The sequence below is a fragment of the Coenobita brevimanus genome, chromosome 8, assembly GCF_032717465.1.
Source record: "Coenobita brevimanus isolate Jiangsu-jjx chromosome 8, ASM3271746v2, whole genome shotgun sequence".
NCBI lineage: Eukaryota > Metazoa > Arthropoda > Malacostraca > Decapoda > Coenobitidae > Coenobita > Coenobita brevimanus.
The window spans coordinates 24,893,399-24,916,149 of record NC_136961.1 but is presented as its reverse complement, the minus strand read 5'-3'; the positions used below and the strand labels follow the sequence as shown (position 1 = coordinate 24,916,149).

Sequence of the window (22,751 nt, the reverse complement as noted above, 5' to 3'; positions counted from 1 at the left end):
TTGCTCATGACCTGGAGAATATGTCACACAAGGCATTTCCTGGAGCAGCATCCAACTTGTTGCTTATTCTTCTGAGGGACAAGTTCATTGATGCTCTTGATAGTGCAGAAAAGACAAGTGAAGCAGGCACAACCCAGAAGCATGCAAGAATTTCACGGCTCTAGAGTTTGAGTCCTACGCCAGGTCCAGTACATCCATTTCTCAGGCAGGTTGTAGTGGAGGATTCAAGACAAGAAAGGGGCAGGTAAGTGAAGTGGAAGTATTTGAAGGAAGTTCCTGGTACTGTGATAAGCCAGGACATAGGAAAGAGGACTGCTACAAGTGGAAGAGGGAACAGGAGAAGGCCAGAGGAAGTTGCTGGTTGTGTGGGAAGCCAGGACACAAAAAAGAAGAACTGTTTCAAATGGAAGAAGGAGTAAGAACAGAACAGTGCAAGAAAGTCTGCAATTGTAACAAAAGGGTGTTGGACATGTAGTGAAGTGGGACATTTCAGTTCTGAGTGGCCAAAGAAAAAAGAGAAAAGAAAAAGGAGGCTAAGAAGAAGGCTGCAAACACCAGAAAGAAACAGAAAACTAGTGGAGGCTGGTGTTTGGAGCAACCACCAGCCAGCTTTTCCCAAGCAGCCTCATCACTGAGAAAATGCAAGAGATCTGCAATTGACAATGTGCGAGAAGATGGAAGAAAGACAGGAAGAGGTGTTCTCTGGTGATTGAATCAACTTTAGAGCAGACTTTTGTGAGGCATGATGTGTTACATCATCGTTATCTGCCGGAGTCATCAGAATAACTGTGTGGCATAACTGGGCACCGTGCAGAACGTAGGGGACCCCTGTATATCCGGATTGAAGTCACAGGGCAAGAGACCACGCTTCCAGTCTATGTAGCCAAGATGGAGGATCCTTGCCTTCTTGGTATGGACTATCTGATATCCATGGGATGTGAGCTGGACTTTTGCTCCACGAAGCTGAAGGTTCGAGGAAAATCAGTTCCTGTCATGGCAGTGAGACATACCAGTTCTGGTGGCAAGGTAAGGGCGCTCCGGACTATGGTGATACCTCTACAGTCAGAATTATTGCTCCAGTGCAAGGAGAGTGGCTCTTTTGACAGCTGTCTATGAGTAGTGGAGCCTGGTGAACGGTTCAAGACGAATGGCAGCGTGATGGGGGGAAGAACTTTGGTGGAAACACGTGCAGCTGAGGTGCTGGTTGTGATGCCTATTTCTTACGTGGGCCTCAAAAGATCGAGAAGGGAGAAATTGTGAGACCGTGCCAGGTGGTGGACCCTGAGGGGCACTAGTGGAAGGTCTCTAAAAGGAGTTTAGTCACAGAAGGTGGGTATCTGCTAGACCACTAAAACGACCTCTTTTCAAGGAGTTGCCAATGCCTGGATGACTCACAAGTGCTGAATTTGAGGCAGCTGCTGACGAAGTTTGCCGATGTATTTTCCACCACAGATCTAGACCTGAAGTGCACTGATCTGGTGGAGAACTGTATAGACACCGGGGATCACTGCCCAATCAAATAGCCAGTGGTACGGGTGACATCAGCTCAGTGGCAAGAATTGGAGAAGTTGATGGAGAATTTTCAAAGTTAGGGAGTGATAGAAAATTCAGTCCTTGGGCATCAGCAGTGGTTCTGGTAAAGAATAAAGATGGCTTGGTAAGGTGCTGTGCGGATTATAGAGCCCTCAATGAAGTGACAGTGAATAATTCGTACCCCTTGCCAAGGATTGATGACATGCTGGACACTCTGTCAGGTGCCAAGTGGTTCTTCACCCTAGACATGAAGGTAGGATATCATCAGGTCAAGGTTGCAGTGAAGAACACGGAGAAAACAGCCTTTACATAGGGGCAGGGTTTATGGCAGTTTAAGGTGATGCCATTTGGTCCAAGCAATGCCCCAGCTACTTTTGAGCATCTCATGGATCGCGTGCTGGAAGGCCTGCACTGACAAACAGCTCTCATCTATCTGGACAATGTTTGAACAGAATTTCGTCTAGGAACTGGAGATGCTGTCGGAAGTATTCATCAGGATCCTTGCCGCACACCTCAAGCTGGACCCTAAGAAGTGCTACTTGTTTCTGAAGGAAGTGAAGCACTTGAGACACATTGCAGGGGAAGGCAACATCTATGCTGATCCAGAGAAGGTGATAGTTATGAAAAACTGGCCGGTTCCAACTTGTGTGAAGGAGCTACGGAGTTTCCTGGGTTTGTTTATCTACTACCATAGTTTTGCCAAGGGTTTTGCAATGATAGCTGCACCTCTGCACAAGTTGCTGAGGAAGAGGCAAGAGTTTGTGTGGACAGCAGTGACTCAGAAGGCCTTCAATGAACTCAAGCAGGCGTTGGCAAGCTCTCCAGTGTTTCCATACCCAGACCATAGTCTGCCATTTATCTTGGACTGTGACACTAGTGACCATGGTACTGGTGGAGTCCTCTCGCAGAGGAAGGATGACAAGGAGTATATGGAGGTGTATTACAACAAAAAGCTTTGCCCACTGGAGCGGAACTATTGTGTGACCCGTAAGAAGCTCTTGGTTATGAAGAAGAGCCTTGATTCCTTCCATCCCTTCTTGTATGAGTCATACTTCATCACCAGGACAGACATTCGGCACTCAAGTGACTGAAAACATTAAAAGAATCCGGAGGGACAACTGGCATGCTGCCTTGGGAAGCTAAAGCAGCACAACTATGAAGTTCAGCACTGTCCTGAATAGGAATATGGCAATGCTGACAGCCTGAGTTGTTGGCCTTGTGACTTAGACTGCCGGCAGTGTAGTAAAAAAGATCATAGTAGGAAATGCAGCCATACTGCAGTGACAGGGCCAGCGTCAGATCAAGAAGACCTGAAGAGGATGCAGATGGAGGATGCATTTTTACAACCAGTGTTAGACTGGTTGCAGCAGAGTACAAAGCGATCATTTTGGGAAGTTTCCAGGTTCTGCCCTGTGACTAAGAGCTACTGGAGTCAATGGGACCTTCTTCGCTTGATTAGCATACTACTGGAGCATCAACAGGAGACACCCGTTCACCTCAGCAAGTATTGGCAACTGGTGGTTCTGAAGAAATTGTGGTTCAAGGTCTTGGATGAGTCTCATAACCAGATCTCTAGTGGGTACCTGGGAATGAAGCAAACTCTAAGTCAGCTGCAACAGAGGTTCTGCTGGACTAGCATTCAGCAGGATGTTGAAGAATGGTGTTGGGCCTAGGATGATGTATGCTGTGCCAAAAAGGGACCAAAGAGACTTGGTTGTGCCCGTCTTCAGCTGTACCAAGTGGGTGCAAGGATGGAAAGAGTCACAGTGGAAATTGCTAGGCCTGTACTGCTCATTGAAAAAAGAAATCAGTATATATGTTTTGCCATGGACTACTTCACAAAGTGGTCAGAAGCCTGTGGCAACCCCAATCAAGAGGCTGCAACTGTTGCTCAAGTGTTGGTTGACCAGTTTTCCAGTTGTTTTGGGATACCACAAGAGCTACATTCAGACCAGAGTAGAAACTTCGAGTCTGCAAGTTACTGGTGGTCAAGAAGACCAGGACGACCCCACTAAGGCCACAGTCTGATGGGATGCTGGATAAATTCAACTGGACCCTGGGACAAGAACTGGCCAAGTTCTGTGCAGAGGAACAAATGGAATGGGACCAGAAATTACATGCATTGCTGATGGCATATCGGTCTTCCTTCCCTGAGTCTACTTGCTACACACCTGATGCTGGACCACGAGTTACACTTACCCATTGGCTTGTTAATGGGAAGGCCACCTGGTGAAGAGCTGCCTATAGACACCTCCAGCTGTGCAAAGCATCTTCAGGAAAGGCTGGCTGAGGTACATCATCAGCTGCAAGTAGCTCTGAAGTTTTTGGGTGAAACGATGAAGTTCAAGTATGATGCCAAGGCAAATGAGGTTAGCTTCATGGATAATGACAAAGTTTGGTTATACAATGCTCAGCAGAAGAAGGGACAGTCACTTAAGCTCTAGAGCCCATGGGACAGGCCTTACACTGAGTTGGACGGCCTATTAGATATAATGTACCGTGTTCGGGGAGGCAGGAAGTCTCCGCCAAAGGTGGTACACGTGAATCATCTGTGGCAGTAACATGAGACAGGATGATATAGCTGGGATGTCTCCGAGGAAGAATGCTCACCTGCAGCCAAGGTTGTTGAGGAGGACCAAGGAGCTGAAGTGCATGAGGATGATGACATTTCCCAGGAGAAGAAGTGCATCAGAAAGAGGACCAAGACATTCCAGGAGTGGACTGTGTGGAGGACCAAGGACATCGTCAGACGCAGTTTAGGAGATGACCTGATAAGTTGAATTTTTTTTTTTATGCGAGGAAGAAGGAACCAAAGGCCATGAGTCAGCAATAACAGTTCCCTCCAAGAGAAAAACAGAATACAATATAGTTTAATGTTTAGTTTGGATTAAGGATTGTGTTTGTATATACTGTGTAGTTTTGTCGGGACGACAAAGGACTAGGGAGGGGTTAGTGTTGAGAAGCAGCAATTACTGGAATTTTCTCAGTGTTTCTCGTATATTTACCATTATGTGTCAGTGTTGGCAGAAGTTCCCACCTTGCAGCTGCAACAGCCACACATCTGCCCCACTAGTGAACTGTGAGTTCCAGCTTCCTCAGACTTTTCACTGCTGGCACATTTTTCTCGCTACTTTCCTTTCTTCTCTCTGCTGGCGTGATCTCTTTTTCTCACTCTGAGCGAATTCCTCCCTTTTGAGTGTTTACTTTACTTTCGCTTGTCTTTTCTACTGGCTTTCTGGTCTGCCAGTTAGAGTCTCTGCCGTAGTATAAAGCCGAACCCTGAAGGGGAGCCGTTAGGGCACTTCCATGAGGGGAGGCCTTAGAGGCCTGGTCATGGGAGGCAGCAAGGGTAGGCATCTGTTAGGGCTAGGTTATGCAAGTCTCTCACTGGGCAGTGGCAGGGTCTCCCTCGACACCCTTTAGAGGGGGGGTGGTTTAGACCCTCGTCACTGTATGGAACTGCCAGTAAGCCAGCTCTTTATCCCTCTTCTCTTAATTTATTTTACTCTTTTCCTCCATTTTTTTTTGGTGTGTCACTCTAGGCCATGCAGGCATCTCAGCCCTTGCAGCCCCCTGGGCCATCTCTTCTGCCCCACCCCATAAATTAAAGCCATCCCACCCCACCTGTACCAATCTGTGCAAGAGGAGACCTGCCCCCACCACCTCAACCTCCACCACCTCAAGCAAACCCCGTGCCACCTCTGCCAAACCCTGGTGTCCTGCCACTACCGTCACTGCCCTGCTACTCCCTAATGCCAAGGGGAAAGCCCCCTGCAATTCTCGTTCATCAGGGGCTAAATGGAAGAGAAACCCCTCCACTTCAAGCTCCGATTCTGCCCCTGGGGATTTGCCCATCACTGCAGTAGGGAGTAACCAACACCCTGCCTCTGCTACAAGCAGCACCTCAGACTCCCCCACGACCCCATCTCCTGTCAACCCTTCCATCTCTGCTCACCGCCCCAATAAATTTGCTCGTATTCACAAGCATATGGAAACTGCCAGCGACTCAGCCTCTGAGCCCACCCCAACACCTCAACTGACCAAGCCTCTGCTTCCTCTGGCCCTACAGATAGTGATGGCTTTACCATAATGAATAGTAAAGCCAAAAGTAAATGTCACGATCACCAGCAGGAAAACATCCCTCTCCTTCAGCAAGCCACAAGATCCAATGACGGTGCCCCCCCGGCTTTCTGTCCATCGGTATCTGTGGCAAGACGCCCTCCACCCACCTCCCCGTATCCAGTGTTCTGCATCTATGCCCAGCCGGGTTACAAGACCAGCTACGATGCCTTAGCCGCTCTCGAGGCACACCTGCCTAGACTGAGGTGCATCCTCGATATGGGGAGAGATGGGAGCTCCATTCTCGTACCCATGGAGGAGGAAACCTACTTCTGCCTACAGGCTACTGCCCAGGATGAGGCTTTCGTCATCAAAATGATGGAGCTAGCCCCCAGCTGGAAAACCAACAAGGCCACTGTGATGGGCTTCCCTAATTGCTGGGACCCAGAACTCCTCCTGAGACACGAGCTGGTGGAGGCAGTGGTTCGCTGCCAAAATGGGAGAAGTCTGGAGGAGATCCGATAAGTCGGTGTGACTCTCCAAAGCCCTCTTGTACCAGAGCTCAACATGGGCATTTGGGACACCTTCCACCTCCGCCCCTACACCCCAGAGCCCCTGCAGTGCTTCAGGTGCCACCGCTATGGCCATTACAAGGCCAGTTGTAAACATACTGTCATGTGTGGTATTTGCAGTGGGAGCCATGACATTGATATCTGCTTTGCCAAAGTCAAGCCAGGGGAGACAGTTGTTGCCTGCTGCCCAAACTGCTCTGACAGGCACCACCCTGGCACCCGAAGTGTCCATCCAGGGTAGCTCTGGTTCAACAGGGCCGTCATCACCAGGTCGAGTGGGTACAAGAGAACCATTGCACCACTGACAACACAACCCCCTCAGGGACTTTCATCTGGGGAACCCAGAGGAAGCCAGAGGCCTCATCACTCCCCCCTCTTGTAGTGGAAGAATTTCCTCCTCTTCTCCCCTCTCTTGTAGTGGAAGAATTTCCTCCTCTTCTCCCCCCTCTTGTAGTGGAAGAATTTCCTCCTCTTCTCCCCCCTCTTGTAGTGGAAGAATTTCCTCCTCTTCTCCCCCCTCTTGTAGTGGAAGAATTTCCTCCTCTTCTCCCCCCTCTTGTAGTGGAAGAATTTCAACCTCTTCTCTCCCCTCTTGTAGTGGAAGAATTTCCTCCTCTTCTCCCCCCTCTTGTAGTGGAAGAATTTCCTCCTCTTCTCCCCCCTCTTGTAGTGGAAGAATTTCTTCCTCTTCTCCCCCCTCTTGTAGTGGAAGAAATTCCTCCTCTTTCAGTTCACCAGCCACACCCCTCCACGACAATCCCCCCAACCCACCCCTCCTCTGACCACGGTTCACACTCCTCCTACCTTGCCACTACATGACACATGCCACAACTAGGGTGTGGTGGAAAGAAAATTCCACACACCCCACAACCTGCCACCCCACCAACAAAGCCTCAGGCAGATATCTCCACCACCTCCCCACCTCCTTTACTTCCATCTCTGCCTCAACCTCACCCTCAACCCTGCCAAACCAGGGCTTACTCCTGCCTCAGCAAAGATCAAGGAAGAAAAAGTTAGCCCTCTACCTCCTCACGGAGGAAACCCCCCGAAGACGACCCCACCAACCCCCGACCTACACCTGACTACATTGCCCCCCCTCTGAATCTTGCAGTGGAACTGCACGCTCACCATCCTTCAAGAGGTTGCTGTCAGAGAGGATGTTCACGTCATCCTCCTGCAAGAGACGCTTCTTCCCCAGGACTCCAATTTTAGACTCGGTGGTTTCAGGGGCAATTTTCTCCCCCAGATCCAGGGTGAAACATGAGGATGTGCCATACTCGTAAAAGATTACATCCCCTACCCTGAGTTCACTCCTCGTATATCATGTGGAGAGGGTGTTGAGATCCAGGGCGTAGTCCTGCAACTCGCCACCTCCTCCCTTAACTTTAACATAATTACATTGGAGACATGGAACACTCTCGATCTGGGTGAGATCCTGACCCTTGCTATTACAGAAGCTATGCTTATAGGTGGGGACCTGAATGACCACCACCCTATCCTCTCCTCACCCCAACCAGCAAACGAAGCAAGGCAACACCTCGCCATGACCCTCAAGGAAAATGCAGGCATTTCCCTACTGAACGACCCTTCTGAACCTACCCATGTCAGAGGTGGACGTCTTGATCTCTCACTTCTCTCCTTGTCTCTGGCCGGCGTGACTGCGTGGTCCCTGCATCCCTTCCTCACCAGCGACCACTTAGCCACAGTGAGGGAACAGCAGGTGGCAACAAATCCATCCCCACCGTCACCTTCACCCCGATGGAAACTGCGCAGAGTTTGCTGGTCTGAGTACAAGAAGGTCCTAGAGACCACAGTAGGAAATGCCTCCCCCTGCCTTTCCGTCGATGATCATGTGAAGTATGTTGCTAACGCCTTCAACCGTGCTGCTGCAGACAGTATTCCCCTCTCCAAGCCGCCTACCTCTCTCGTCAAAGACCATTGGTTCTATGACAAGAGAGTACACAAGCTAAATCACAGAGAGCTCACAACACTCATTGGAGACGGCCCTCCTCCATCACCAGGAGTCACCTGGCTGTAGCAACACGTCATGTTTCACAAAAAAATTACGTTTAAAGGACAAGGCCTGGATAAGATGGTGTCGATCTCTTGATTCACACTCCTCTTTAAAGGAGATGTAGATGATCCTGCAAATGAGGCCAATCGCCTGGCCACTCATTTTGCCGAGAGGTCCTCGCCTACCAACCTTCCCCAGGCAGAGATATGCAGGCTTGTCTCCGGGGCCCAAGAAGGAACTCAGTCGACAATGCCTGTCTAATCTCGACAGCACTGACCATCTCTTCACCTGCAGGGAACTAGACAAGGCCGTGCATGACAAGGAAGACACCACCCCAAGTGATGACAGCCTGACCTACTTCCTCCTTGCGAGACCAGAACAAAAGGGTAAAGCAACCATCCTCAGCCTTGTCAACCAAGAACGCCTACCTAGTTCGTGGAAGACAGCCATCATACACCCAATTCCTAATCCACGTAAGCCAATTGCTTGACACAAACAGGTGAAAGGATGGTCCTTTCTTGTCTCACCTGGAAACTAGGCCTGCTGCACTCACGGCTTTCTGCCTGCCTCCCTGGCAGAAGTGCCCAACAGCGAATAGCCTCCTTTCGGGGGGAGCTGAGAAACAGCCAGGAAATGGCTGTCTTCCTCAATCTCGAGAAGGCATTTGAGCTAGCTGATCCCGATACCATTCTGGCAGCGCTTGTCAGTAGAGGAGCCTGTGGCAGGCTCCTCGCATGAATCCACAACTTCTTCGTTAATCGTGCTGCCAGAGTTCACTTTCAGAGACAGCTCTAACCTTCTTACCAAAATGTAAATGGCACCCCTCAAGGTAGTATGCTCAGTCCTTTCCTCTTTAACATCTTCATAGAAAACCTACTGTTGATCGACTTCAGCAGGGGCTCTTCTATGCCGACAGTCTGGTGCTCGTTTTCTTCCTTAGGGACTGCTACAGTCATGTACCGACTGCTCTAACCTGCCTCCATGACAGATGCTGCAAATTGGGCCTCAAGATTAATCTTGAGAAAATTTAGTGCCTGTCCTTCGGCTTATGTCCCCCTGAATGCCCACTCCACCTAGGGGGACACCAGCTCGAAATTGTTCGCACTTGTGGTTTGATAGTCACGTGACTTTCAACATTCACATCTGGTATCTATGGATGCGAGCTGCCCCAAGAATCTGTGGGCTCATACACCTCTCCCGTCACAATCTCGGTACCTTATATCGTGTCCTTAGGACTTTCTACACACATGCTATTTGCTCTCTTGTCGACTATAGTGCGGTCTGTCTTGTAGGGCTTTCACGTGTGCAAGTTTGCTCCCTTGAGGTCCTGCAAAACTGTGCACTATGTGAGATATTGGGAGCTCCTCTGTGGATGCATATTGAGAACCTCAGTATGGAGATTGGCTTCACCTCACTTGAACACAGAGTATGGAGTCGACTGACAGCAGCCACTGCACAGCTCTGCTAGCTCAGGCCACAACTGCTTGCTGCTGAATTGTTGCAACACACTCTTGCAAGGCCTCCCCATCCTCACCCACGAAAGGAATGGGTACACTACACTGCTAGCATAATTCACCTCCTCATTATCTTTGATGCCTTTTGGGGAGGCCCCTACGTGCCCAAGCCCACCTCTACTCCTTCCCCTTCATGGCTGCACCAGGCGATCCAAAGTCTTGCCTCACCTGATGACCGCCCTAGAGCGTCTCTGCCAGCCCTCCATCAGGATGGTCTCCAAAGAATAGCATCACTCTGGACCCCAGGGACAGCTGAGTACTACACTGATGGATTAGTCACTGCTGAGGCAGACGCAGGTGCTGCATTCTTCAGTGAGGGTTGTGTCAAGACCTGGAGGCTTGCCTCTGGGTCCACTGTGTACAAGACAGCTCGTCGCCATCTTAGGAGCCATTAGAAATGCACTCTTTCACCATCACAGGCACATAGTCATCCATTCAGATTCACTCTCATCTCTGCATGGTAATTACGCACGACACTCAACTGATAATGTAGGCATGCTGACCTCCGTCGCAGCAGTGGCTGACTCCATCACAAGAAATGGAGGTGCAGTATTCCTCAACTGTATCCCCAGTCATGTAGGCATTGCTGGCAATGAGCTAGCCAATGCCACTGCTCACTCTGCCACTACACTCCCCAACATTACTTATCCACTAAGTCCAAACCTCTCACAGATCAATCGTAGAGTGCGTGCTGCAATCTCCAAACTGACTCAGGAAGATCATGAAGAGCAAGTTGCAGAAGGTTCGTGCTCTGCCAGTTGGTATGCGAGATTCACTCGCTATGTGCCCCTCGCCGCTCCCCCACCTACCCCGAACTACCTCACAGTGCAATTGCACCGCCTGTGATTGAGCTTCCCCTGCTTCTCACAAATAGCCAACAGTGATCCAGAACGTGCCCGTACTGCCACCACAGTGACGAGTGGCCCCTCCTTCGGTGCTTATTAGATTGCTCCTCCACAGTTCCACTGCCGCCCTTCGCTGCAACTTACGAGACGCCATTGTAAGACGGTCGCTCTTTTCTCTATCTCAACCCTGCTCAACACCATTTCTTTATACCCACCACCACGGCTTATATACCTTCTGAACCTGACTTGCTCATTTCCATGATGGGCTTCACCTCACCACCACGGCATATACACCCCTTGAACGTGACTTGCTCATTTCCCTGATGGGCTTCACCTGCCCGTGTCCATTCTCATAAAATTGGTGGACGAGTCTCAACAAACAATCATAGTTGCCAGTTAGTCTGCTGTTTATGAGCAAAGGTGTTTTGTAAGTTATGCATTAATTTTTGTGCTCTTTTTTTTCTCTATAATGTTTTATTAAAGTGATTGTTAAATTGTGTAATTTTATCTCAGTTTATATGCTAAATAATTGAAAGTGTTAAGTGTAAGAAAACTCTGGGATATTTTGGATGTCTCCGAGTTTGTAACTGTTGCTTCCTCGAGAATGCATGAGATCTTTGGAGAAGTAGTAGATCGTTCTAGAATATAGGAAGCATATATAAGGATGGGGAAGAGACTAGAGCAGTTTCAGCCATTTTTCAGTTCAGTTTGAGTGTAGTTCAGTGTCAGTTCAGCGTCAGTGCAGTGAATCTTGTGTAGCTCCGGTGCTTATGAAAACTTGTGAAATGTAGTTGGCGAGCATTAAGTGTAATTATTTGGAAAATAAAGACAGTAAACTTAAGAACCCAGTGTTTATTTACATATCAGCTGGTCTTGTTGCACACCAACAGGCTGACCATTGGAAGAACAACTCACTGGGGAACGTCTTTCCTACACTGAACTACTGCTGTTGGAGCCTGTGGCAGTGTGGTACGGGGACATACAGTAACAATATGTTTGAGCTGAGAAAGTGAATCCTCATCTGTGCAGTTTGTGACCATTAATGTTAAAAATATAAGCATGGCAAGGTCCATGTTTGAAAATGCACATTTGAATTTGCTATTTGAAATTGTCTATATATTTATGACCAAATCTGGTTTTAACAGTTTTTTTTTTGCAATGAAAATGTGGTGCATATATGAGCGAAACTGCTGAAGCTCAGCAAACATGTTAGTGTCCAAGTCCTTTGGGTAAGCATCAATTAACTTTTGAGAACACTGAAAGTACTTTTTAGTTTCAGATGAAGATACATTATTTGGTACATCTCTTCGAGTAGAAAATCTGTTGCCTTTTTCTTTGTACACCTCTCCTCGTCTTCTGGCCTGGGTTTCTAGTTTGTCAGCAATTGTGTAAAAGGTGGTAGTACGAAATTTATCTCTGGCATTCAGTTCTACCTCTGGTGCATCTCCATCACTGAGTACCTTCTTTCATATTCATTTGCGCTTTTGAGCTGCACATTAATCAATTTCTGGTAGTATTTCCTTTGCAGGTGCTTGAAGTCTTTCAAGGTTATCTCTTAAACCGCGTCCACACGTGTGCTCAAACAAGTGCTGGCAACATGTAAGCAACACAGGAATGAACATGCTGCAGGCATGTTAGGAACAGCAGCGTCCAGATCATGTTGGCAACATCATGATGAATTCTCAGCTGCCTCGTATGGACAAATTCATCCCATCACCTCTGCCGCCAGTGTTCGAAGCTGCACTGAAACATGTTTGCATACATCTGTCCAAATACTGCTGCAAACATTTTCCCGAACATGTTGTCAGCTGTGTTGCCAACATATGTTCGAGTACACGTGTGGACGCGACCTTAAAATCCATTGTTGGCCAGTTAATGGCCAGTACTAATCTGCACTTGTTTTTAGGTTCACATCCTCATTTTGCAGAACTTGACATGATTTGTGAAAATATTGCAAGATTTCATCCCACATGATCAACTTAAAAAAAAATCTAGATGTATCCTAACTACAGTATAGTCTGCCACCTTTCTAATTTCAGTCCCATACTACACTCGTTTTGCTGCTTTGCGATTTTTTTTCCATATTCAAGGAGACGCTGAAGCTGAGAGGTTATACACAAGTTTTTTATTAGCCCACTCAATAGTCATAACAGAAGAATGCCTGAGAAAATTACTTCACCTTTAATATCAAACATCAAGACATATTATCATCTTTTTTTTTTCTGAAATTCTATCAGCATTATGTAATGTGTCTGCTCTTTACACTATCACAGTAATCTTTGATCTTTTGCAGGTCAGTGACTTCTTTCTCCATATACACGGTTTTACATCTTGTTCACTAGGATACTTGGAAATAAAGTAGAAAATAACAAAATAAAGAGCTTATGAGACCGTCAAACAAATCAGCTGGTGAATAAAGTGCTAGCCAAGACCAACCAACTGTGTTTACACTTTACAAAAGCTAAATTCTGACGCGATGAGAGGGAAACAGATGTGATAATTGACGATACCGTCACACAAAACTTTTAAACTCTAGTCACCATGGAAAAGAAAACGTTTTTTAAACAAGGTTGGTTAAAGTCTAACATGGCCGATTAGGGAATTCCTGTACAAAATATTCGACTAAAGTTGAGTGCGGCAGTAAAAGAATTAAGGATATGATAGCTAGGGGAAAATCTCAGTGGTTCCCCCCTTCCCTTGATGCCCTAAGAGCGTGCTTATTTTGTTTCATGGTTAATCCAGGGCTGTATTTGCTATTATATTATTGCATTCACTTTGCTCTTGATTTTATTGTATGCTGACATACCGGTATTGATTGACATTATTTGCTTGAGTTTTCTTTACTTTGAGCGGTATTATTTGGAAGTAGAATGTTTCATAGGGTAGAAGAGCAAGAGCTCCTTAACCTGCAGGGAATGCCAAGTCACTTATATTCTGTTAGCAGTGATGACACTTTTTTTCTTTTCATTTCTTTTACAGTCGGGGATAACTGTAATACCAATGAAGAAAAAGAATCATGAGCTGGTTTCAGAGCATTTTGTAGCCCGTAGAGGTAATCAAGAAAGTCAGCAAGCAGATAATGGTGTAATATCTAAAAAAAAAAAAAAGACATTCATTCAAGAACTTTAGGGCTGTTAAAATAGAAATATTGATTAAGAGACTGAATGCCTTAAATCACATTATGATCAACAGTGGCAATGTGGGAGCAGTTAAAATTGCAGTCGAAGGTGTGGAAGTCTCTTTCGTAAGTCTTGGGTAAGGTCACTTAAAGGTCACTGAAATCATCAAATACCGCCAAGAACATGAAGAGCTGCATATGGCAGATTCATGTCTTGACATCACAAGGAAAAGAGCTTATGACCATTTAGAGCAGGCTATTAGCTGGCCGAGGCAAATTGAAAATGCCAGGTCTAATGTAGTAGACCTAGTGAGTCTTGGAAGAGCAAATATGAGGGCTTCAGGATCGTGGATCATAGTACCTTTGAATACATCGTCAAATAAAATCTACTTCAAAAAGGAGCATTGCAATACACAGAGCTAATAAGAAGTCAAGCTTAGGGCTGGCGAAGGGGTACTGTGTATCAGAACATGATGTGGGAATTGAGTTAAAGGAACAATAGCACAAGTTGGCGTAACGGAGGCAGAAGCTAAGCTGAAATCAGAAAATGAGTTAGTGGAACAAGAATGCAAGTTAGGGTAACAAAGGGAAAAAGCCAAGTTCAAATAAAAGTATAGGGTGCTACAAACTGAAGTTGCTGCGGGTACTGCTGCCAAACACTCTGAGGATGACTTTGAAGATAGGAGGTCTAGGCGAACGGCCCCAGAAATAGGAAAGATCAGAACAAAAGTTTAAACTAGCACCTGAGAATTTCCCGTAGAACAACCAGGTTTGGAATTCAGCCAAGGATGATAGGTCTGTGAGACTAGATCATCAGGCAGAGTCATGGTGCCCACATGCAGAGAAGAATGAAAGAAGCATCAAGGTTCGAAGAAATTTGCTGTCTCCTGAAACAGTGGCATCCCAACAAGAATGCCAACATCCTAAGGAATCTCATTCCACAGAACCATCAAAGAGAAGTGATGAATGTAATGATTCAGAGACAGCAAGCTTGAAGGGTAAATGACAACAGCTCATGGAAGTGCTACAACTACCGAAGGTAACTTGATACGGTAAGTCTTTGGTGATGACCTGCTCTAATACTGGTGATTCTTTAGTATGTTTCGCAGCACCATCAACAGGACTTCAGTGGATTCATCAGCTAAAAGGGATTGATTGTTGACGCTATGCATTGGCCCTGATGCCGAATTGGTGTCTTGTTGCTGTATAATGAAACTTGACAAAGGATTAAAAAAAAAAAAAAAAGCAAGAGAACTCCTTAAGGAGAAGTTTGGTAATAATCTCATAGTATCAAAAGCCTGTCTAAAGAAGATCATGCAAGGCCTACAAATACAGTACAACCCAATGTCAATTTCGGGCAACGAAAGCTTGCAGATAATATCAAGAAATGCTTTGAGATACCCTAAGACATATAAAAGAAGGAAAATTTGGGCTAAAAATATGGTATCTTCAAACAGCTGAGAGGCTGCTCTATGACTGTCAGAAAAGATGAACACATGAGTTGGGTAGTTTCAAAGAGAAATGTGAGGAGTACCCTGATTTAGAAAGGCTTACTGTATTCACTGAACAAGTTGCAAAGGGAGAAAAGAAACCATTGTTTGGGAATATAAGACACCACAGGAGGAAAATAAAGGGACGAAGACCATGATGGAAAAATCCTGCTCCAAGAAAGCTTGTTTCGGTTCAGAAGTTCGTGATAGGGACGCCGCCAGCACTTCAGCCAAGTCCACAAAGACGAAGAGTGAGGATGGAGGTACGAATACAAGCAACATGAAGAAAACCTAGTGTCAGCTTTTTAATAAAGAAAAGTGGCTCTCAGACTGTTATCAGTACCAGAAGGGGACATCAGAGAAGAGAATGGGTTTTGCCCAAAAGAGGGGTCTGTTTTAAATGACTGTGAGGAGAACGTTGGGTGGATTAATGTAGGAAGTGATCTGCATGTGACATAATGGATTGCAACAATGAGACTTATGGCATTCCAAGTTACTACATGAGGATTTCCAAAATATGAGTAAGAAAACTAAGGTAACCAGTGGAAGTACTGAAAATACATCAGAGTCTTCTCACAGAGGCTACAGATGTGGGACAGCAGGGAGTACTGACAAAATAGCCCTGCCGATAGTGTCTTAGTACGAAGCAAGGGTGGGTGCAAGACAGTTCAGACTCTTGCTCTAGTAGACCTGGAAAGTAAATAAGAGGACTTTTGTTTCCAGTCTTCGGTGAAAAAATTAAACCTTCAAGATGAACCAAGAAAAGTTTATCTTTTTACCTTGCACAGTGAGACATTAATATGAAGCAACTAATAAGACTACCAGAAGTGTTTGCAGTGAAAAAGATTCTTCAGCTTCATAACAGTATACCTGTTCCAAAGGGTTTTGAGCAGTGGGAGCACTTACGAGATCTCAAAGTTCCTCACATGAACAACCTACATTTTGAAATTATTATTGGTCAGACATCCTTACGTCTTGGAATCACTATGGTGAGATGTGATAGAGGTGGTGATCCCTAAGCTGCTTGCACAAGACCAGGCTGGACAGCTGATGGACCAGTGAATAAAAATTCTCAGGGGGAAGAAATAATCTCCAACTACATTAACTCTATGACAGTGCCTGAAAGAAGTCGAAAGACTGAGGTGGAAAAGTTCTGGGCCACAGATGGAGGTCAGCAACTAGAGGTGAATTCAGCAGTGTCTGTCGAGAGCAAAAGTGTTTTGGACCTTTGGGTCCAATACCATTCAAGTCCAACCTGCTTGGTCTGCATGATTATCATAGTATATCAGATAAACGTCTTCAGTCCCGGAAGCAACACCTACCTAAGGATGCTAGTCTACTGGAAAGTTATATACATAACTGAAGTAAACAACTTGGTACCAAAAAGATATGCTGCATGGGATCTTGGATATGAAATCAATGCCTTTCAAGGAATGACAGTATGCGCCAGTGTTTAGCGTAAAACATCCCATTAAGCATAATAACTCCAGGCTGGTATTTTCCTGTGCAGCTGAGTCCCAGGGATATTCATTCAACAAGTACACATATAGGGGCCAGGAATCACAAATAAACTGTTTGATTATAATGCTTAGATTCAAGCAGGAGAAAATAGCCTTTATGGCAGATATCGAATCTATGTTTCATCATGTACTTGTTATATCAGAGCACAAAACGTTTTAAGGTTCTTTTGGTGGATAGACAGAGGGACTTGAGAAGCCAGATGTTTGCGGGACGTCCACACATTTGTTTAGAGGAGTATAGAGTCCAAGTTGTGCAGGATTTGCCCTTTGTCGTACAGCACTCGATAAGAATAGCATTTTCAGTTCGTTAGCTGTGACTACTGCGTTAGACAACTTTTATGAATATGCTTGTTTAATGTCTGCAAATTCTGAGGACGTAGAACTGACTCTAGTGTCTGAACTTGTCAGGTGCTAGCTTGTGGAGGCTTTCATCTGACAAAATAGATGAGCAACAGGAAACCAGTGCTCAGCTCAATAACCAGAGAGGAACGAGATTAAAGAAGTAAGGAAAATGAACCCTGACCAAGATATTGTACCGGCTGAATGGAAAACTTAGGATGGCAATTTGAGTATTAGGACAAATATGAAGAGAAAGGAAAACACGATGCTAGAGTTGCTTAGCGTGTTGAGTTCAGTGTATGATCCTGTAGGGCTTGTTTCTACCCTGGTATTAGTAGCTGTGACATATAATTTCAGGAGAGGTGCAAGCTTGGGAAAGGTTGAAGTGATGAAAAATCCAGACAGTAGGTACAAGAGAGAAAGGCGGCTGGAAGACTTGCCACAATTTGATGAATTTGGAGTTGACCATTTTGTCATACCACCAGACTTTGGAATAGTTGTCAGTTTTCAGCTGCATCAATGTTATGATGCCTTTGAAGAGGCTTATGGGGCCAAGAACTACCAAAGAATAAAGAACTAAGCAGGTAGAGTCCATTTTTCCTCATTAAAATCCAAATTAGTCTGGTACATGTGAGCCAGTTAACGATTCATAGGTTGGAACTCCTGGCAGCCGCAGCAGCAGTATAAATGGATACTACACTGCATTAAGATATGGAATTAGGGCTCAAAAGTCTGTCCTCTAGACTTATAATATCATTGTTCTCCAGGATATCAAGAGTGAATCTAATAGGTTTCACATCTTTGTTGCCAGTGCAGTGGAAGCAATTCACAATGGCTCCCATGCCACACAGTGGATGCACGTGGGGACAAAGATGAATCCTGCTGATGATCGCGTCATGAGGACTAACAGGAGATGAAATGGAATCAAGGCCCGAGTCCCTCTGGCAAGAAGAACGAGTGTCCTGAAGAAAATCCTGAAATTTTGGAAAATGACAATGAAGTGAAACAAGTACAGAGACCATTAGCTATGTCTCAGATCATCGAGAGTGGAACCGACAGGCTAATAGAACGCTTCTTAAGCTAGTTTCACCTAAAGAAGGCTGTAGTGTGTTCCCTGTTCTGAAACATGACTAAAAAAAAAAAAAAAAGAAAACCTTCCTCATGGTCCCCGAGGGGCAAGGATCTTCAGTTTACAAACCTGGAAGGGGCTGGAAATGCCATACTCAGGTACAGTTGAGACAAGAGTCGTGATGCAATGTTGTCCGAAGATTAAGTGAAAAACGTGAAACATTATGAGAGCCCTACAACAGTTACATAATTCGTGGATGGCTCGCCTGACTTCCTCGAGCTTCATATCTGCTGCTGATGGGATGACGGTCCGGGGGACCAAATGTAAACCATATTCGGTCAGGCGATGGTCGCCTGGCCGTTACATCTTACTTCTTGCCACAAAACTTCAGTCAGATTCAGTATATACTTTGGCATCCAGTACATACTTTATTTAGGGGTAGAGAATGACGAACAGATAGTGGAAACACTCGGTGTAAGCAGACCTGCAACAAGGTGGATTAAGTGATTTCGGGAGGAACACACGGTGGACAACGATCATCGTTCAGGTTACCTTGTGTTACAACACCAGTACAGGACTAGGAAAAAAATCAGTGCTGGAAGACAGCACCTGCAAGCAGTGCTTATGCCATAAGAGACAGTGAACCTAGAAAGAAGCATATGAATAGTTGTGTGCAGACTTGGTTCTTTTGGTTGATGCGTTCAAACTCCAACCTGTGGGATTTATTTCGTCATTCATAACAGTGGCATAGAAAAACACGAGTCTGAGACAGAAGTTTATTGCTGACCACTTTCGCATAGCGGCTTCTTCAGATGAATTAACTTTTATCGGGTGAGTCTGACCTATATGGCCGCCTGCTGGATCACACTCTTGGTTAATTCTTAGTCTGCAGGTCGCTGATTAGACCGTTACCTTTCCCTCTCTGACCTGATCATCTGCACTGCTATGCGAGACCACACTACATCACCTACTCTTTTCTTTTTATTATTTTTATTGTTTGTTATGAAGAGTGAAGAGTGCCCCCAAAGCTTTTCTTTGTGCCTCTGTTAGAGATTTCTTCAATATTGCTGCTTCACTCCATTTTGGTAAATGATGTTTTTCATCTGTGTGGTTGACTAAGGCACTAGTTATCCGATGATGTCTTACATCAGCTTTATGTTCCTTCAGCCTCGTTTCTGTGCCCCTACTGGTTTCTCCGTAGTAGGCTGCTTCGCAACCACAACAGAGTATCTACTTTACTATTCTGTTTTCATTTTGAGGGCCTTCTTTTTCCTCTCTTATCGTGTCAGTTATTTTCTTCCTTGATGGTGTCACTATGTTTATGTTGGTACGGCGTAGTGCTTTTCTGAGACTCATGACTATGTCTGAGCTTGGTACTATTAAGTATGTATCTTGTCTTTCATCTGACTTTCCCCTTTCCATTATTTGCTTTGCTTCTCCTCTGAGTGTGACTAGAAGGCCCTTGGGATATCCCAGTCTTAGAAGGGCACTTTCTCATTCACTTTGGAGATGCTCTACACTATAAATCCTAAATGCTCTTAGAACAAATCGAACTACCACTCCTGACTTTGATTTATTTCTATGAGCGCTGAAGTCATGAATTAAGTCATCTTTGTTGGTTGATTTCGTGTACAGAGTGCAATTCGCTTGATCACTGGATCATAATTAGAGTGTCCAAGAAAGGTATTTTACCATCATTTTCTTCTTCCACTGTAAACTTTACCTTTTCACTTACATTATTTAGTTTAAGATGTAAGTTGTCAATGTTGGTGTTTCTGCATATAATCACTAGTACGTCATCCACATATCTATACCATTTTGTACTATTCGGCACCATCTTTTTGTAATGATCCCTTTCAAGCATTTACGTTTATAGGGACGCCATAACTGGGCTGAGTGCTGAGCCCATTGCCAGGCCCTCGTGTTGGCGATAATCCCCGTTGCTGAATTTGAAAGCACCACATTTTACACACATGGAAACGAGGATTTTGTAATCGCTTTTTCTTACTGATACATCCTCCTCACTGATAAAGTCTAACACTTTTTCCACTGCACTTATCACACCATCCACCGGGACATTTGTGAATAGTGACTTCTCATCAGAGCTCACCTTTTTGCTGTGAAAATTCACTTTCTGCAACCTTCCCTTCAGGTTGGACGAATTTTTCAAGTGGGAATCGCTTATCTTCCCCAAGGCTGAGGAAACTGGCCATCTTAGACATTTAGCTAGTTTATGAGGTACACTTCCGATGCCTGAGGTGATGGGTCTTATAGGATTCCAAGACTTGTGTGTTTTTGGTGAGCCTCTTGTGGTCGGGATCTTCGGTGTCTCCTTCAGTAGGTGTAGTAGCTTTTCCCCCCTCTCCTTCTGTTGAGAATCGTCCTAGCTCCTTTGTTGAACCTTCTTGATTCCTTCTCCCCTTCTCCAAGTCTTTCATTCCTGTAGGTGTTGGCATCTGACAGCAGGGCTTCCATCTTCTCCATGTATTCGCTGCTGTTCATGATGACTATTCCCTCTCCTTTAACTGCAGATGTTATGGTAATATTTCTATTTCCCCTTAGTTCTTTCAGGGTTCTTACGTCCCTGTGAGGGATGGAAGGTTGAATTGTGGTTGCTGCAGCTGTGCGACATAGAGTCACAACTTGCTTGAAGCTCATATTGATGTCGACGTCTTACCATTTGGTGTTCTTTAGTCTGTAGCCTAAGGAATCCTTGTTGTTTAACCCCGTGTTGACTCTGAGTCCTATTGACAGTGCCACCTTCTGCGTGTCTGTCAAAAAATATATAGAAATAATGTTTATCAGTTCTGGTCTTCCTGCAGTCTTCCATCTGGTGTTTTTATACAGTTCCAGTAGTTTTGTGTCCAGTTGTTCCTTTTGTTGGCTGTCTTTCTCACGTAGTTTCTCCACCATGTAGTATGGTAGATGTATAGGAATCAGTTTGTCTTTGGTCTATGCTGCTTCGTAACGGAGTTTTTCACAAACTTCTTTTAGATATTCTTTCGCATCATTGCTGAATGGTTTCTCTTCGTGATGTATGTGCCTGGGTGCACATCTGGCTGGAACCTGATCCTCCAAGCAGTCAAACAGGAATTTCCGCCTCTTTTTTTTTTTTTTTTATTCGTCAATTTGGCCCAAAACAAATACCCTGTCTCCATAACGCCGTACCCCTCTACACCTTTATGACAGATCTATATGAGTGGTGTTGAGAAATGCAAGTGTGAAACAGGTTACTCCTGACTCGTTTCACACAGAGGCATCTTCAGTTTTTTTTTTTTTTGCGAGGAAGAAGGAACCAAAGGCTGAGCCTACAAAACAGTTCCTTCCAGGGGAAAAAAAAAAGCAATACAACAGATAGCCAAATTCAAGATCCATTCATTTCGAGATGCATGGACACACTGCGTTTGAAAGGCTGGAGATCATAGGAAGTAGGAAATACAGACAAGGAGACAGTTCCAGAGTTGACCTGTTGCATAAATGAAGGACTGGGAGTAACGGCTAACTCTTGCATTAGAGAGCTGGACAGAAAAGGGATGAGAGTTTGTTGCTAGACGAGTGCAACGCATCCATCTTAGAGGTGGAGGGATGCAAGCACAGAGTTCAGAGGAGCAGTGACCATTGAAGTAGCGATAGAAAAGAGATAAAGAGGTAACAGTGCAGCGAAGAGACAGATGTTGAAGGGAGCCAGTAAGAGGAGGAGACTTGATGAGACGAATAGCCTTTGATTCCACCCTATTCAGAAGAGCTGTATGTGGGGAGCCTCCCCACACATGAGAGTTGTACTCTAAACAGGGCTGAATAAAACCCGTATAAAGAGTCAACAACTTTGGAGGGATAAAGGAGGTACGGAGTCGGCTTAATCTCTTGGAAGCAGATTTTGTAAAAGACGCAATATGATCTTTCCAAGATAAGTCCCATATGACTGAAACCCCAAGCATGTTCAAGGATGATGCGGGATTGAGCTGGATATTACTAAACATTAATGGGTACTCCTGTGGAAGGTTTGACGGGTTGATAGGTGTAAAAACTAAGTTTTTGATGCATTAAAAACAACGAGTATTTTTACCCCACTGAGAGATACGAGCCAAGTCAGACATTAGGTGTGCTATAGGCTCATCCCTTGTTTGTTGGAGTAACTGTTGAGATGGCATTGCGGAAACCGAATGGAAAGGTAAAAGGTGGAATCATCAGCATACAAGTGGATTGAGTTAGATGAACAGCTTAGAAGATCATTGATGAATAAATGGAAGAGAGTTGGTGATAGGACAGAGCCCTGAGAAACACCACTGTTGATAGATCTAGGAGAAGAATGATGTCCGTCTACAGCAGCAGCTATAGAACAACCAGAAAGGAAGCTATAGATGAAGGCTCAGATAGGATAGAAACCGTAAGAAGGCAGTTTGGAAATTAGAGATTTATGCCAGACTCGATCGAAAGCCCTTGAGATGTCAAGAGCAATGGCAAAGCTTTCGCCAAACTCCCGAAAGGAGGATGACCAGGAGTCTGAAAGGTAGGTGAGAAAATCGCCAGTGGAGAATCCTTGATGGAAACCATACTTACGATCAGAAAGAAGGTTGTGATAGGAAAGATCTATCTATCTGTCTGTCTGTTGCCAGACGCCTTAATCACATACAGGGTGGCCACAAACAGATCACTTCCACGTCACCCTGTCCCCCAC

At 45.3% G+C, this 22,751-nt stretch overlaps 1 protein-coding gene across 1 annotated transcript; it reads left to right on the top strand.

Annotated features, from left to right (window-relative positions):
- Positions 1–888: 888 nt before the first annotated feature.
- On the top strand, positions 889–2,624 carry LOC145407093 (uncharacterized). Its single transcript, XM_080278117.1, has 3 exons — positions 889–1,026; positions 1,998–2,205; positions 2,374–2,624. Exons 1-3 carry the CDS (start codon positions 889–891, stop codon positions 2,622–2,624), a joined length of 597 nt encoding a protein of 198 aa, XP_080134243.1.
- Positions 2,625–22,751: the final 20,127 nt, after the last annotated feature.